General features: G+C 39.8%; 1 protein-coding gene across 3 annotated transcripts in view; it reads left to right on the forward strand.

Annotated features, from left to right (window-relative positions):
* USP22 (ubiquitin specific peptidase 22) overlaps positions 1–17,347 on the forward strand; it is a 95,932-nt gene that overhangs the window by 44,955 nt on the left and 33,630 nt on the right. For all 3 annotated transcript variants that reach the window (XM_032703911.1, XM_032703910.1, XM_032703912.1), the window contains one exon: positions 4,765–4,866. In XM_032703911.1, the coding sequence (XP_032559802.1) occupies positions 4,765–4,866 (102 nt within the window). The remainder of the gene's footprint in view (positions 1–4,764; positions 4,867–17,347) is intronic.

The raw sequence follows: 17,347 nt of genomic DNA on the forward strand, positions 1-17,347 counted from the left end.
GACATGAATCACAGTTAAAAATGCCAGTTTTCTCGTGCAAATCATTTTCCTCTTGTTTGGATATGTTCCAGTGATTGAATAATTGCAGCAGACTTGATTTCATGTGCCCTTTCCTTGGTAGAACTACTACAAAACAAACCTCTTCTCCTTTTTTGTTTGTTTGTTTGTTTGTTTGGAAAGGGGGTATCATTTATTCTAAACTGAGTAGTTTGTAAGCATCAGTTCTAAAAGCTTGTCATCTTCCATTTCCAGTGGCCTCTGGGGGGATGTTTTCTTAAAGTGGGAAAGTCTGTATTTGAAGACAGATGACTTCTGTCTGGTGATGTCTCCTACGGAATCCATGGCATCCTGTTTCAATGTGACAGCCTTAGTCAGGGCTGATATGACTTCAAACCATTCTTAACCTCATTTCCAATTTTAAAAATAGCAGCCAACATCGTATTAACGAGAGCTTTTCTGATGGCCTATGGAAAGATAGCTGCCTTACCTTGCTTCCTGCTGCAGCTCCCAGTCTGCTGTCTGCTTGTTCCTTGTTTGGAGGGAACTGAGCCAGAGGAAAGGAGAATAGTAAGGCTGCCACTGAGTCCTAGAACAAGGAAATACACCTTATAAATGCTTTAGCACAAAGCAGTAGTTTTCAGAGCAAGACAAAATGGAAACATGTTTCTAAACCTTTCATTTAGGTTCAGCATCTCTTCTGGAAACTCCTTCCAACCCTTCAAACTGTTGTTTGGGGCAGAAAATTAGTCAACTGCAATAACATATCACATCTTCACGATGCTATAAAAGAGGAAGCCCCAACAGTTCCTTACTTTTAAATATGCAAATTTAAAGACTTAATTTTTTAGTTATGTTGTCCCTAGCAATTAATATGTTTGTGTCTTGTGGACTGAGATTCAGGCAGTTTGTCCTGCAGTGGCCATCAGCCTGTAGCTTAAATTCCAGGGTAATTAGAGCTGCAAGATTGTTCATCTGGTCATCTTGGAGTGCAGAGTTGTGCAGAGGAGGTTGAAGAGTCACCAAGAGGAACTGCCAGGCAGGAAACCTCCTCTGTACAGGTTAACTGACTCATGAATGGCATATTCACATATATACAACATATGTGTATGTTTGTATGTATAAAAATATGTATAAATATGTATAAACATGTATATGGCATCTTCTGGCCCTGCAGAACAAATCTCTGGTGACCAATGAAGACATAAAATGAAGGAATAGACAACACCACTTTAAATTACCAGAGTATGAAGTATAGACATTTTTTCTTTAAAGTCATAGCACAGGTTCTTCTGTTTTGTGATTTTTCACTGTGAAATCATATGTGTTTCCTCACAAATTTATGTAAGGAATGAGAAAGGGAGACACATGGGAGAGCTAATGGAGAATTATGTCTTGGTTTTTTCCGTCTTTCTCCATTGCTTCTACCCATCCCCTCCCTCCCTCTTTTTATCTGAAAGACATAAAGAGGGATGGAAACCCTTCTTTCTCCAGATTGAATGTCAAGATTAGTACAAACCCCAAACTCAGTGTCTTGGGTTTGTATTTCTACCACAGAGTTAATTTACCTCAGAGCATGTTGCCAACTTAAAGAACTTCAGAAGTGAATCCAGTCTGCAAAAACTGAGATTGACTTAAAAACTGGAGAGTAAATGCAGTATATTTTCAAATTTCTATCCACAGTGCTTGAAGGGTGCTAGTTTATACTTCAACAGATGCTCACATAATGACATGATGCCTGGAGAAAAAAAACTTTAAGAAAACCCCCAAATAATCATGAGACTCATTTCATACTCTTGTGGTGTTAACTCCCAGTGTGATGAGTTCACGTGTCCACCTGTAGTTCAGGGTTACATGATGTAATTCTGAACAAGTTGCAACTTGACCGTTATTTTTCCTCTGGTATTGAATATTCTTTAATAATGAGGGAGGTGAGAATACACAGAGCCCTTGGTTCTAGTTAATGTTTGGATTTTTGGGAGGGGAAAAGTGGAATTTGCTGAAGTTTAACAAAGTAAACGATGATTACTTGCAAAATTGAGACTTTTATAAACCAGAGCCTTTATTGTCTTTTCCTTTACTCATCCCTATGTCCCTGATGAAGTCTCTGAGAAATGCCAATTTGAGTATTTCACCTAATAAAATAATTCCTTAGATGGAGATTTCACATGCTTACTTTAATCTCTGGCTATTTTATAGCATCATTCTAAAAATTACTAATTTTCACTTCTCTAATCCTGTTTTTCTTTAATTGTAAATGGTGACCTCTGCATGGTTTGCAAATCTTTGCTTAAGATAGTTTATATTGGAGTTTTTGGCATGCTTGTGAGTGTTATTAAACCTTTTATTAAACCTTTTTTGTTTTTTTGTGTTTTGGTTGATTTTAATTTTTAAACATCAAACCATTCCTAATAAATGGTTCTGTCTTTTTTCCCAAATTTTCAAGAGTAGTAAAACCTCAGTATTACTTGCAAATTATATAGCTGGAAGAAAACACTTTTTAATTTTTGTATCTGACTTACCTTGTGCTTTTTTTGAATGAAAGGCTTCTGCAAGAATGTTTTCTCTCTGGTTTGCTCTGTGCATTAACTGTACATGGTTTTCTGTTTGCTTTCATTTCTTTTTAATTGAACGATACTTGATTCTCCCAGAACCTTTCAGAGTAATCCAGTGTGTCATATTTAACCTTACTTAGAGTTGCTCTTGTGAAATGCTTTGGTCCCCATCCTCTACAACCATTTAAGCTGTATAATTATATATAGATATATATATATAAATATATATGAATAGTCCTGCTGACATATGTGGACCTATTGCATGGCTAAAGTTGAGCGCACATGTGTTTCTAGGTATGAATTTTGTTATATTTGATTTAAACTAGGATTTATATATATATCCAAGGGTTTTTTTTTTTAAATTTTATTATGAGAGTTCATTGCAACATCACGTGATCCTGATTGTGTTTGGCCGTGTTTTAACTATGGCGAACCCAAACACAAGAGTTTACAGCTGCCCAGTGCAACTGCTGGTACTAACAAGGTGCTGAAAGTCATTTCCATAAATTCCTAAGGGAGCATTTTAAATCTGGTTGCTGAAGACATCAAATACCAAACCTGTTGGAAGCCAATGTTGTGTCCTGTGTGAACTGTCCATATGTGCGTCTCCAAAGGGTCTCCCACGCGTTGCCTCTGCAAACCTACAGCGTGTTCAAAGCTTTGCAGCTCTGTCATCTCATCAGCCTCACAGTCATTCCCTGCCTTTTCTGTTTTCCTGGGTGTGTGGCTTGATGCTGAACCTTGGATAAAGGAAAGGGACTGCATGATTCTGGTATTCTCCCTTACGCTCCTTGAATAATCTGTTGTTGAATCAAATAAAGTGAGAGATGGGTGCATTTGTGTAAATAAGAATTCTCTAGTCCTCGAGAATCCAAAAATGAGACCTTCTCTTAGTAGAAGCTGGAGGGTCAGTAGTAACTATGAATTGAACATTTTTGGGAGGGTAGCTTCTGACAAACATAGCAATTTCTGAAAATGAAGATCAAAGAGCTATTAAAATTTAATGTATATTATGCAGAATGTGTAAGCCTCCAGCTATATTTTTCTACTCTCCTTCTTTTCATACATATGATTTATAATTTATTTTCTGTAGCACAGCGCTGTTTCTGCTCCATGCACTGTGTGAAAAATAACTCTTAATTGACTTTAATCCTCAGTTTTAGAATAGATTGCTTGTCATCTTATTATTCTTTATTTTCAATGCCAAGATGCCTTTGTGACTCAGAATAATTGACCTTGCATAGTAATTTCTGTGCTACATAAAATGCTGCAGCAGTACTTGGCTGGTCAGCACGTGAGTCTTCACTGTTGTGTTTTTCTTGTGTCAGGTTTACACTGAACACAACTCTGCTTATTTCAAATCTGTTCTCTGTCCTGCTTACCTGACTCATTTCTACTGTACTTTCCTTTGAACAAAAACAATGTATTGGAAATACAGTGTTGGTGTTTAAAGAGAATAATGACAGATTTTTAGCTGCAGTTCATGAGAAAGAGTAGTTTAATATTTGGAGAGTTCTGGCTGGTTGGTGGAGGGAGGGTGGTGTCTAAACCTGCTACTAATTGCATTTTTAGGAAATGCCATATGTCAGTAAAGTGAATCTCAAGAATTCAAACTTGATAATGTGCAACCTTACATTAATGGTATAAGGAGAGGTCATACTCTAATGGTATATCCTAACACATGTAGTAACTGTTTAGTGTATTGAATTAGTAAATTCTGCTGTTCTGTAAAGATAAAGCCTGTATCTGTCCATTAAGTTGGGTCAGCTTAGATTTATTTAATAACTTGTCAAAGTTTGGTGATGAGATTTCTTGGTTATCCTGTATCTTCTAAAATCATATGGTGGTTCTGTCATTTAACCTCCTCTGAGCACAAAGAAATGTATTTTTGAGTAAAAGCGAGTTTGTTCTTGTGCTGGAATTTCTTTTTAACTGGAAGGAGGATTATAATCCGAGAATGGAAAGTTTATTGACTTAGCTATTCTTTATAAGTAAAAAAATGCTCTTTATTTTTTCTTCCTTCATACTTGTTGAAAAACGAGTGATACCTTTCTGAACCATATTTCTGGGGGAAGGGATAGAAAGCAATGAGTTTCCTGTAGTTGTACATAGATCAAATCTAACCTAATGGGCAGCACTTTAAACTTTGCTGAACAGAGTTTTTAATCCTTTTACTAAACAACTCCCTGAAACTTTCTTTTCTTCTGCTCAGGCATTGGAGAGAAGTATTCGACATGGGAGCCGACCAAGCGAGAGTTAGAATTGCTACGACACAACCCCAAGCGGAGAAAAATAACCACAAACTGCACCATAGGTAAGTTCCAGAAATCTTCTCCAAAGCCAAATTCTCAGTCACTGGTATGCTCAAAATTCTGTGCTGTTTTTCCATAAATATTTTTACCCTAATCTAATTGTAGGGGATTTCTGTAAGCTTTAGGATAACAAAACAATTTATTTTATACTACCTTTCTCCTACTGTGGAAGGATATCTTCTCTGTCACATCAGGTACTGGTGGTGATTCAGCTGTGTAACAGCTACAAAACTTAATCTGGGTTGTTTTTTTTTTTTTGCACCATTCTTGTGAAGAGAAATGACTGATGTTACCTCAGCTCAGCCTTCACCAGAGATCCTGTGCAGGGGTATGAAGGGAAATCCTGTAGGTGATGTATCCTTAACCATGGCAGCCTGTTGGTAAATCTGGTTTTAGGAGACAGAAGCAGCACAGATGTCTTCCTCCTTCGTGTTCTAAACTCTAAACAGGATTTCTTCAATTGCACATGGACTCTGAAAAGTGATTTGTTCTCCAGTGTGTGTCAAACAGTGGGTTTGAAATGCATCTCAAAGGTTCGATGTTCAGTACTCTGGAGCAGAGAAGTCTCTGAAATGTGGGTGTTTCTGCTTATTGCTGGAGAGTATTTGGGTAAAGGCAATGGAAAATTAACAGTTTTCCCAGTTTTTTCCCTGCTGCCTTTAAGTTGGAGAAGTAGAGTGAGCTAATAAAATTAGCTTCATGACAAGCTCGAAGTAAGATTAACTGACATTTTACTGTTAAATGCACAGTAATATTTTAATGGTGAAGGTTGGAGATAATGGTTAATGGTACAAGGTTGTTAATGGCACAGGGTTGGACATGTGACTATAGACATTGGAAATAGGAAACTGTTTAAAGTTTTTTTCCCATATTTAAAGCTAAGTATTGTTTTATGAAAACACATCACACTTTCAGCACATTTGCATTTGTCAAAATACACTGAACATACCTGCTAAAACTTTCTAATGTCATTTTTCTAATACAGTAAGTCATATTGAATCCAAAGTATGGGTATATTTATTTGGAAAGAATGGACTGAGAAGCACAGAGTAAGTTGAAAATGTGTCTAAAATAGTAATTCTGAAGAAGGAACCTATGCATTCGCAGTAGTGGGACAGGGGAGACAGCTGGAAAAACATCTGGACTTTGGAAACTTCAAGAAGCCTAGGAAAAAATGATGAGGCAAAGATTGCTTGCATCATGTTCACATTGGGATCTTGTGTTTTGTGAAACCCCAGTGTGTTTTGTAAAGAATGTCACAAATTACTAAAGATAATAGAACCGCGCAGGGGGAGAAGAAGTTTGATAGAATTTTGAAGGTTAACGTGACCTTTGCGAAGAATTGAAGCACATTTCTGTGTTTCTCTTTCCAGTCTGAAGGAATGCTCTGCCTGCTCTTAAAGGATTTTAAATTTTTCAGGCTGTTTAAAAAGGGACATGTCTGGTTGCATGAAATCTCATCCGAGGCTGCCTGGGCGGGGGAGCTCCCGGAACACGGGGACGAGGGAGTGACTGATCTCTTCACTTCTGCAGGCGTGCTTTTAAGAATTTCTCCTACTGAGCCCTGGAGCTGCCTGTGTGCTGAGATTTAAAAAGAGGGGGGGGGGGGGGAAATCAAAGCACCCAGGAGACATAATGCAGTTTTGGGCTGCAGTTAAAAGCAGACGACTTGCTTTCTTTCACAAAAATGCATTGGGGGTTTAGCTGAAGGAAGAAAAGACCTGCCATTGTCCTTGAGCCTTTTCTCTCCATCTAACCTGCTGCTAAATATAAATCTGCTTCTGAGTCTTTTTGCCTTCCCTTCCCTCACGTTGACTTGTCTGTTTGCAGTTTCAGATCAGTGAAGAGCCCTATTTGCAGACTGAAATGCTGCAATTAGCTGGACATTCTCATTTCTCACTTTTTCTAATACTCCATTCTTTTGACATCCAGTTTTTCTCAATCCCACAGCAGTTATTAGTGAATCCAGTTTATCTTCAGAGGTAGGTAAATGGCTCAGAGAATAGTCATCGTGTCCAGTTTTATTGGTTCTGAAAATGAAGATGGTGTTGATAACCATCTCTGCACATCTGTTGAGCACTTCTGTTTACACGAGAGTCTGTTAAAACATAACCAGCTGCCTTTTATGTGCAAAATGCTCCTTGCAAAGCTGTTTTTAGAGGAAGGCCAGGGGTGTCTGTGGCTTTCTGTCCTACCCCCAGAGATCCATGGATGTCACTTGGGAGGTGGGATGTTTCACTGCTCTCTGATGCCCTGGAGTGGTTTTTGTGCCAACACCTGTTTCAGCATTTGTGTAAGACAAGTGTATCAGTGTTATAACTAAAATATACAGCACAGTACTCTGAAACCTGGATGGGTATGGTCTTGAAAGGATGTACATAACTTGCATGTGAAGGACTTGCATATGATTTTGAGCCCTAATAATGAAATACATTAAATGTGATGATATTCATATCTAGAACATGCTTAGGTGGTAAAATATGTTTTGTTGTGGTTGCCTGTTCTGTCTATTACTTACATGACACTCATTTAGGTGGATGTTTTACTCTACAGCTGAACATTCTCAGTACACAAATGGAATTTTTTTTATCCCAGTTTTGTAGCAATCTCACAGTGCTGCTTAAACAGCTGGATGTGTCTGCTGCTTTTTGAGCTCTTGGAACCTTTATACAGCTGCAGGATCCTTTTGTCTTTCATCAGCACCATGAATTAAAACTGAAGAATACTTAGACATGAGATGAATATCTTATAATGGAGGCTTGAACTGGTAGTTCCTTAGAAAAAAACACTCTGCAAAACTCATAGCTTTTGATTTTTCTACTTGAGGGACAATTTGAAACCCATTGAAGAAGGAACTTCTTGTTCATATCCTCAAAAGAAATGAAACCCCAAACGAAAATCTTAACAGATACCCATAAATTTTGCTTGGTTCTCTTTTAAAATGCTGTGTGTTTTCATCTCATAGATGCTTTTCCATCTCATAGTAGCTTTTTCCAGCTTGTAAAAAGATAGCACAGGTAACTTCCCTTGAATCACTCTTTTACCATTGAGCAAATTGCTCTTGAAATGAGAATTCACACCAGGCACTGCTGCAGGCTGTGGAAACTGTGCTGATTCCACCTTTTGGGATATGAAGGGCTGTTCCCAGTGTTGCTTGTAAGCATCTTCAAAGTGACTTGGAACACCTGTTAACCAGTGGAAACATGGAGCTCTCCTACAGGCAAAAAACCACGATGAAAAATCCTTGCAGTGTGGATTTTACGTGGGACGTTTCATGTTCTGATGTCCCAACAGACTGAAAATTTTATGGAGCTTCTGTATTTCAAGGCATTCAAGAAGAATGTAGGGTCTACTCTGATCATAAATATGCTCTGTGGTAGCAATGCCAGCCCAAGACATTCTCAGACCTTGTTCTAACCCCAGACCCGACTATGCTGATTTTTTCATTGTGCTGCCTCAGCTGTTTTCAGGTGAACCAGATTAGGCTGAAGGGATGGCAAATTGTGGGGAAAGCAGAAATTTCCTAAGTTACTTTACGTTGCTCTCAGCAGCAGGACTGAATCCTGTCCTAGACTATTCAATTCATAGAGAGTTTTTATCCATAGAAATGCTTATTTTAATTTTGGATTGAAGCTGATGTTTCAAGCATCCCATAAACGCCAAAGCTTTTATATGGAAAAATTAGGTAAAACTTAACAGTTGTTAATCTACAATCTAACAGTGTGAAAGAAAAGTCTAATTTCTTCAATGTCCTCCTGCCTGTGAAGTGGCTGCCCTCAGCAAGGGAGGGAGGCAACTGAGCCCCAAATGCATAAGCAAATCCTTTGTTATAGGGTTGAACTAGAAGTGATACAATATCTTTTGGGAACTATTTTCCAAGCTCATCTTGCTCTGCTGTCATTAATACCCCCATCAGACTCGTTCTCCTGAGAACATCAAGTATTAGCTTGGGATCAGCTGGTCTCTGATTAGCATATGAAGTGACTTTGTGGCTAAAGATGGGTATATTAACAATGGGGAGAATTAGACTCCCAGTGCACGTGGGTAATTAGCAGGAGCCACCTGGGATTCCCATTTGCAGTGTTGCAAAAAGGCAGAAGAGGGGACAGCCTTTCCAGGAGACTGAGCAAATCCTCTTCAGGAGGAGTGATGGGGTGGGGAGAGGTGGCAGAGCCAGAACTGCCTGGGAGTAGCAGGTGGGTTTTGCAGCTGCAATAATGCTGAGCAGCCTGATGGGACAAAGAGCAGCATGAGTGGAATAAATATTGCAGCAGAACTCCTGTGTAAAGGTGGCAAGGGAAGAGGAACAGTGGCCTGGAGAATATTTCTGGTTCTCTAGACAAGCTACCAGGAGCATTTTTGCTTTTCTGACTTGGAGGTGTTGAAAGGTTGCATTGGTACTCAGGTGTTTCTGTGAATGTACCAGCTTTGGGTGTGCTTTTTCTACTTGAATGGTACCTAAGGTAGCTCAAGTGGAAAAGTGGAATGAAAAAACAATGGCTTGGTACTGCACCATAGTTTTAGCTGTAGCTTTAAATTAAATTACTGAGTTGTAAGCAGTAATACTTTGATATTTGAAATCATGACTGCATGAAGTGCACCTTGAATAGAAATCTGATTTTTGAATTCTTTAAATTGCTGTGTGATGAAGGAAAGGAAAACCACCTTTAAGACTATTCAGGTGAATGTTTTCTTCTGTGACTGTTTCTACCTACCTTCATAGTTAGAATGGTTGTCTGGTTGGAAAAAATGTTGCCAAAAGGTTGAAATAGTAAAATCAAAATGATACCCTTCTATCAGGAGATCCTTCTGTTCCTGTTTTACCTTGTCATGAGCTCTAACCATTGGGCTGAGTTGTATGATATTTTTCCTAGTCTAAAATTGATAAACCTGATCATAAAAATCAATTTAAAAAGCCCTTTCCCTCCCAAAGCTTCCAGGGAATTCTAAGAAAAATTAGAGGGGCTTGAATATTTTAAGAAATCTGAAGCATAAACAGTGATTACTCATGGAGTTTGTATAGATTTATTTTCAGAAAGTCTTGTTGGACTTTCTAAGCTTAGCTCTTTATCAATATAAAATATAAAGGTTTTTTTCTGCAAAAGGCTTTTTGAGAAGAAGTTCCAGCTTGGATGTTTCAGTTGGGGTTTTTTTGTGTATTGACTGTCTGAGAGTTTGTCACCTGGTTTTCCAAGGCTGGTGCCAGAAAGCAATTTGCATTGCTGCAGTAATGTCACTGTGTGTGGTTTATCTCCACAGCCCTTGATTGAGTTATCTGTGATTTAATTGCTCCTGAGTGAGATTAGGGACAACCTGGTTATCAGTGAAGTCCCTGCAGTGTTTTTCCTGCTTGGAGTGAGCAAACTTTGTTGTAGAAACTTTTGTTAGAGAAAAGTCAGTCAGGTTACCTTCCCATCTGAAGAGTTTACTGATTAACAGCACTTCCTCAGAATGCCTGACCCCAGGCCAGCTTCACTGAGGAACAAGGGGGGGTTCTGCTCTTATTATCTCAATATTTGTTTGAATTTTAGGCCCCCTTTCAGAAAGAACATGAGCTGATGTCACTCAGTTGTATGAATTGTCCTGTTGATGTTTTCATTTCGTGCCATGGTTTTTGCAGGGACATACTCTTTAATGACCATGAGAGCCAAACTCTAGAAAGCCTTTCTGGATGAGAGCAGTGAGAATTTACCATGTTTCACCCTCTCATCCTCCATCTTGATGCTGCTCTTCAAGCAAAGGAACTGGCACTGTACTGCTCTCTAATATCTGCTGCAACTGGGGCACTTTTCTTCCATCGGGGACGACAGGATGGATTTTCTCTTCACCCTTTTGTTTGCTTCCCTTTGATTCCAGCTGTGTGGTCCCAGCCTCTCCTGGGCACTCAGGCTGGTTGCAGAGTCTGCTCAGTTCCTAAACTTGGCAGAAAACATGGTGCTTTTTTTTTGGTGGTTTTGCAAGAGCTGCCTTCTCCTGTGTTACTGCGCTCGACAGAGGTTCTGACACGTGTGCAAAGATGGCCTAAAGTAGTAAGGCTTAAAATTAGAGTAAGCCAGAAAGTTGATCTTAAACACAAACCAAACTTTTCAGGCTTTTAGCATCCCATGTGAAAAAGGTAAATTCTTTCAGAAGCTGAAACTTGCAGGGCATGTATTTCAGCTTGTAAAGATTAGTGAAAGAAGGATTCAGATTCCCTTAAGAAAGAACTTTTTCCCTCAAGGGTTTGGTCTCTGCTGTCAAGTTAAAATGCCCGAACAAGTTGAAGTATAAACCAGTTAACAGATTTTCTCCAGGGGGTATCAGGCATTGGTAGTGGGATAGCTTGGAAAATAAAATTATATAATCAAGGAAATCACAGCTACTTCTAGCCCTGGTTTAGGCTTCATGGTATATTAGGGTTGATCTTCTTGCAGTACCATCTGGATTGTTGGAGAAACCACCAGAGTAACTTCTGTAGATCAGGAGAGTTCTTAGCAGCTCTTACAAATATGATGTTTGAGATTGTGGGGTTGTTCTTTTTCAGCATCTGTGCACAGAATAATCCTTTGCCTTGATTCCAGTAAAAAAATAAAATACCAAAACAGTTTTGAGGAGAAGTTACCTGGAAGCTTGAGATGGGTGGTAGGTTGGCACTGGAACTGCTTTTGCAGTGATACATTATAATGTGTTCTGGAAGAGATTTCGGGTTCAGGATCTGCTTGATGGTTTAATTTGTATGGCTCTATGTGGAATAAGTTGAGTTTAAAACAGAATAGCAAGCTGAGTAGAACCTTGGGTGTATTAGCTGTCTGAGGAGGAGTGGGTTTCGTACAATTTTAGAATTCTAAAAGAAAACATAAAAATTTTGACTGTAAAGTTTGTTTGGCATGATTTGTTAGTGGGGGAATAAGACCAAAGAGAGATACCAAACATAGGCCTGTGTGTAGCTGCAGTAATATGAAATATTGCAGATGAAGAAATGTTGACATAAGCATCAAGTTTGTGAAGCTGGAATTCCAGTCTCCAGGGATATTTACCTCAGCTAAACCCCCTGCAGACTGTACAAAGTTAAAACTAGTTGTATATGAAATAAGCAGATTGCAGTTGAATTTTTCTGTGATCCTGGAAATTTGCCATGCCTATTACTTGCATAGAAAATACTTTAATTTTGTAACTCTAGGTGGCTCTTGGGGATTGGAGGCAGAGGAAGACACGCTGTGTGAGTTTGCACAATGTGAAATTCCTTAGAAGACGAGGTTCTTGATCCAGGGCTTGGATCACGTTCCAAACTTCTAATTCAAACCTGATTTTCCTCCTCTGGACTTCTAAGAAGTGGATCCATGGTTGTTACTGAACCAGACACATCTTTGTTAGTTTACAGACAGTGTTTCAATTTGACTTTCCTAAATTGTCTTCTGCATTTCTTCAGGTGAAATTTCATCACTTGGATCCAGTTGAATGAAAGCACCAAAAAAAAAAAAGCCCTTTTTTATCTCATAGATACTGATTTCATGTGTAAAATGTTTGCTGACTCAATTATTTGATTTATCTCTCTCTCCAGTGCTAATTTTTTTTCCTGTGCTGTGCTTTCTTCACTAAGTCATTATATAACTTTCAGTATGCAGTGAGAAAAGTGGCCTTTTAATGGAAAATGCAGTTGGTGTCAGTGACTTTTGTCAGCTTCTGCTTGAACAGGTTTTTATGGAAATGGGAGGTTTTTTATTAAGGAAAACCCAACAGCAATAGCCAGAATTTGATTCTGGGCCTCTGAGCAAAATACCTTATTTAGAATTTGGTTGTTTCAAACCAAAGAAAATGTATCAAGGCATTTCTTTGAATTAGTCTGTAACTTAAAAAATAATCACAGCAGTGGGTGCTCACAGGAAAGCAGAGGTCATGAAAGTGCTCAGCTTCCTGCATGTGCTGGAACAAAATGCAGACCTTGCCCTCCTTCAGCAGCAAACCCTGAGCTTGGCAGCTCTGTCACCTTTTCTCTTGACCACACCATGGCAAGCAATAGGATGTTGCTCTTTTTGTCCATGTCATGTGGGGATCCTCCAAAACACAGAGCCTTTCTTGGATTGGAGGGGATATTTTCATTGTACAGTGGTGCAGCCAATGCAAAGTTACTTTCATAATCTCTAAATCAAGAGCCAAATAAGGAAGTTCAGAATTAGCCTTTGTGGCTGCACTGATTATAGTTTAACATGTGCCTGTCATCTTGTTGCAGACAGAGGCACATCCTGAGCATGAGAAGGTTTTTCTTCTGTTAAAAAACCGTAGACTCATGGATTGGTTTGGTTTGGAAGGGACCTTAAAGCTCATCTCATTCCAATCCCTGCCACAGGCACTTTCCCCTATCTCAGGTTGTTCCAAGCCTCGTCCAACCTGGCCTTGAACACTTACAGGGATGGGGCAGCCACAGCTTCTCTGGGCAACAATCCTAAAGAAACTTTGATTAACCACTGTATTTTAACCTGATTAACTCAGTGTCACCACAGCAAGCGTGGCATTTTCAACAAGGCCAGTCATCCCCATCTCAGTTTTGTTCTTTTGTGGATCACTTTTGGATTATATTTACTCTGACCTTCCATTCTGCTCTTCCCTATCTGCTTCCAGAGTCGGGTTTGTGTGGACAGAAGGTAGATACAGTATATACTGCAAGCAGGAATATGCATAAACAGCATGTGGCATGGTTTGTGTGTTGTGGATTGTTGGACGAGCTCCGTGCCAGTTCATCAACAATAATTTGTGCATATTAATATATTTGGATGCATTTAATTTCATTGCGGTTAGGCCTGCTCCTTAAGTTATTAATTTGTGAAATCTGTTTTGAGGAAGGGGGGAAAACTTGTCGGCAGCATATGGTGTGATATTGGGGGGAAAGGACGGCAGCGGGTGTGAAATTTATTTTGTCAGTTTGGTGGGAGTACCTCTTGTTCCTTACGGGTGCCATCTGCACAGGGCTCTCACTGCAAGGCTTGTGCTTCTGTGCAGAGCACGCAAGAGCTCGCTGAGCTTTTAAGTTTGGCTGCTTTGGGGGAGGGAAAAGAGAATATTTTATTCCGTGCCGCCTTTGAAGTATTTTATTTGTATAAAAGGTGCTTTTGCCATTTGAAAACACCTTGAAGGGGTCTGCAGGTTAACTGGCTTTTAAAGGCCGGTGTCATAATGCTCCAGATCGATCATTCAGGTGCTTTGACAAGCACAGTTGCTCTTCTTTGCCTGCTACTGGTATTTTTTTTGATGTTGGGTGTCTTATGTCTGTTCTCCCTGACCTTCCAGCAGTTGTGAGATTAATCATTAGTTTCATGCTCTGGTTTTTAGGACTTTAATGTCCTGAACTTTGCTTTGTGTAGGGTGTGTGAGAGAGGGCAGCTCCTGATTTGGTTACCTGGTTGCTTTAGGAGCTTCTCCATAACTTTATTCAGCTTGAAATTCATTCAGCTCTGTGTATCTGAGGTGATTGATTAGCACCACAGTTGTGAGGCTCTGGTTTCTCTGGTAATTAAGGCATTTTGTGCAGTGCATACAGCTGTATGTGATATCTCATGTTGTGTTTTCTGCTGTGCAGAAATAGGTGCTTTTCTGTTTCCCAAGCTCTTGATGTGGCTGACATGTTTCCACATCTCTAGTTGAAGGGGTCCATGCCCATGGTAGGAGTGATCTTTAAGGTCCCTTCCAACCCAAACCATTTCCAGGATTCTGTGATTCTGTCTTTCTCCTCCAGCCAATTGATCCTTATATGTTACAGGGATCAAATAATGCTTTGATATTTAATAATAGATGTGATCATGTGCAGTGCCATATATAAAAGATGTTTTCTTCTTACTTGTTCTGAAAACTTGAGCTCCAGGACTCTGTGTGTGCATTCCCCAGTGTTCACTCACTGCTCAGATTTCCTGACAGAGTTGGAGCAGGTTGAAGCACAACAGGCAAAATTTCTTCAGTGGGTCTTGATACGCCAAGATACCAATTCAGAGAAATTTGGTACAAGTTCTGCTGCAGAACTTAATGTCTTTTTTCAGCCTTTCTCATTTCAGCTGAGAGAATCAAAAAGAGAAATGCTTGCTGTGGATGATTACATGCTGTATAGCTCTGGCTTTGAGAACATGCTGCATTGGTTTCTTCTTGAAACACTTGAGAGAGAAAAACAATTTAGCAATGCAGATGGTCAGTAAAAATGCTGAAATGTGAAATTACAGATATAAAACCTGACACTTTTCATACTCTTGAAGAAAAAAGGCCTTTATTTGCAGAGTACTCCTGGGCCCTTTTCTTGCGAGGTGACTTACCAAAATGTTCTAAACTATTCTTGCACTATGCAGAGATCCTGCTTTAACTCCCCATTCCTTCTCCCCCACATTTATTTTAAACTTAAGCTTGCTGTGGGAGACAGTAAATTCATATAGACAGAGAAAAACAGTGATACCACAGTATCTTCTGCAAGTTGTCTCCTCCTCATTTTAGGAGCTTTTGTAAAGCTATTGCTGTTTGAAGTATTACTTAATATGTAATTCAGAAGTCTGACATTGCTAGTAGAGGAGCTTATCTGTGGATTTTATTGTGTCTGTGTATTCTGTATTGATGTTGTTGCAGTTCTTAAACTCTGCCTTACTTTGTTTGCGTAGATGAGTCTGGAACACTTCAGCATACAAGAGCATCAGGGAATATTGCAGGATCTCATTACTGAAGAGTTTTAAGAACAATTCAGGGAAACATTTGTCAGGAATAATATAGGTAGTGTTAATTTTGCTTTGAGGTAGAGGGCTAGACCAGGTGACCTCTCAAGATCTTCTGTAGTTGTTGCCTGTGATTTTAGTAGCAGATTCAACATACTTTTCAGGGGTTTGGTTAAACCCCCTCACTTTTGTTTTGGAAGCATGTTTTTTAATTTAAATTCAGAGGGAAGAGACACTTGTAGTCCCTTGTATTGCTTGAACAGATCCTCTATTTACATGGGCCATATGAAAATTAACCTTAAGAGGTTTGTTTATTGTATTGCCAGATATTTTAGGAATGCTGACTCATTTTACCAGGCTGAGGGTGTGCACAAAGGAGCCAATTACTACCAAATCAGAAGGAGGAGAACTTAAAGGACATCAAGTGCTCCTGCCTCATCTGTGTGCTTGGTCTTAACCCAAGTGTTACACTGCAAAGTAATGAGAAGCTGCAACCTCACAGCCTGGTTTAGTGTGCCCAACCCGTTCCAGGAGATCACTTGCCTTGTCTGAAGTGCTCTGAGCATGGAGAAAAGAAATAAAAATGAGCCTAACTGGTCAGTACTCCTCCAGGAATCAGGGGAACACGGTGCTTGCACATCACTGAACACACACAGCATCCACAGGTAAATGAAATCATAAACAACTGTGCCCTAAGGCAAAGAATGGAAACTCCTCTGGGCTTGGAATGGCTCCTGTTTTGGCATCATTAGTTTGGGAATTGGCTCAAAGATGTACAGGCTGTAAGTAGAGTATAGAGAGTACTTTGTGTGTCTGGCACACTGTGTGCACTCAGCAGTCATCTGGCTGGGGGTTTGTTTCATCTGTGCAATAATGGTATAAAATGATACACTTTTTCTGTTTGATCATACTCTGGGTAACTTGTTTGATCTGTTTGCTCCAAGGATGTCACTCTCCCTTAGGTTCTTCCAATAATACTTGTCCAACTAGGATGTGTGGAAAGGCTCAGCTGTTGCTCTGTGGAGGGATCTGTAGTAAAGCCACTTTTCATACTCATTGCTTAGAGATGTCATTTCCTCCTATATCTGGTAAAATTAGGCCTTTCTTGAGTCTCATTTCCATTGTTGCTGGTTATTTCTGTGTCATTACTAGAAGTTCTTTGTTTAAATAAGCTACAAACATAGATTTCCTATGCTGAACCCTTGGTTCAGTGTTGGGTTTTAACTGAAGGTGCAGCACAACACAGGGACCCTGCTGAGCTCCTCCAGAATTGATTTATAACACACTTGAGAGCTGCAAACTGAAATTTTTCTTGACACACACTGGCAGGTATGACACAAAGGAAATGAACTGAAATGACACCAAGGAAATGAACTGAAATACCAGATCCGGGCGATCCCTCAGCATTATCCTGTGACTTTTTTTTGCATTACTCAATGGAGTGAATGATGCATTGAGCACAAATGTAAAAGCTCATACAGAATCCTTATGTAGCCTAAAAATGACATTTAGAAGAGTTAGCACCCTCATTGTGGCAGCAGATGTTACCTGTTCTCCTTCCCTTCCGAGAAGTGGCAGCACGGTGGGTAATTTTGGTTTCCAGGAGCCATGTGGCAATAAGGGGCCACCACCTGTTTCAACTGCCCAGCCTGTGGCTTTGGGTACCTGCCTGCTCTGGGAGTTTGTTACAGGACAGGGAGGAGGGGTTTAGTTTTTGAGAGAGGATGAGAGTTCCTGTGGTTCTGTCACTGTCCGTCTGTCCTGACCCGTGGTGAACTGTGTGAACCTGCTCAGAGGGTCAGAGACTCATCGCTGTGTGCAA

The sequence above is a fragment of the Chiroxiphia lanceolata genome, chromosome 16 (genome assembly GCF_009829145.1).
Source record: "Chiroxiphia lanceolata isolate bChiLan1 chromosome 16, bChiLan1.pri, whole genome shotgun sequence".
NCBI lineage: Eukaryota > Metazoa > Chordata > Aves > Passeriformes > Pipridae > Chiroxiphia > Chiroxiphia lanceolata.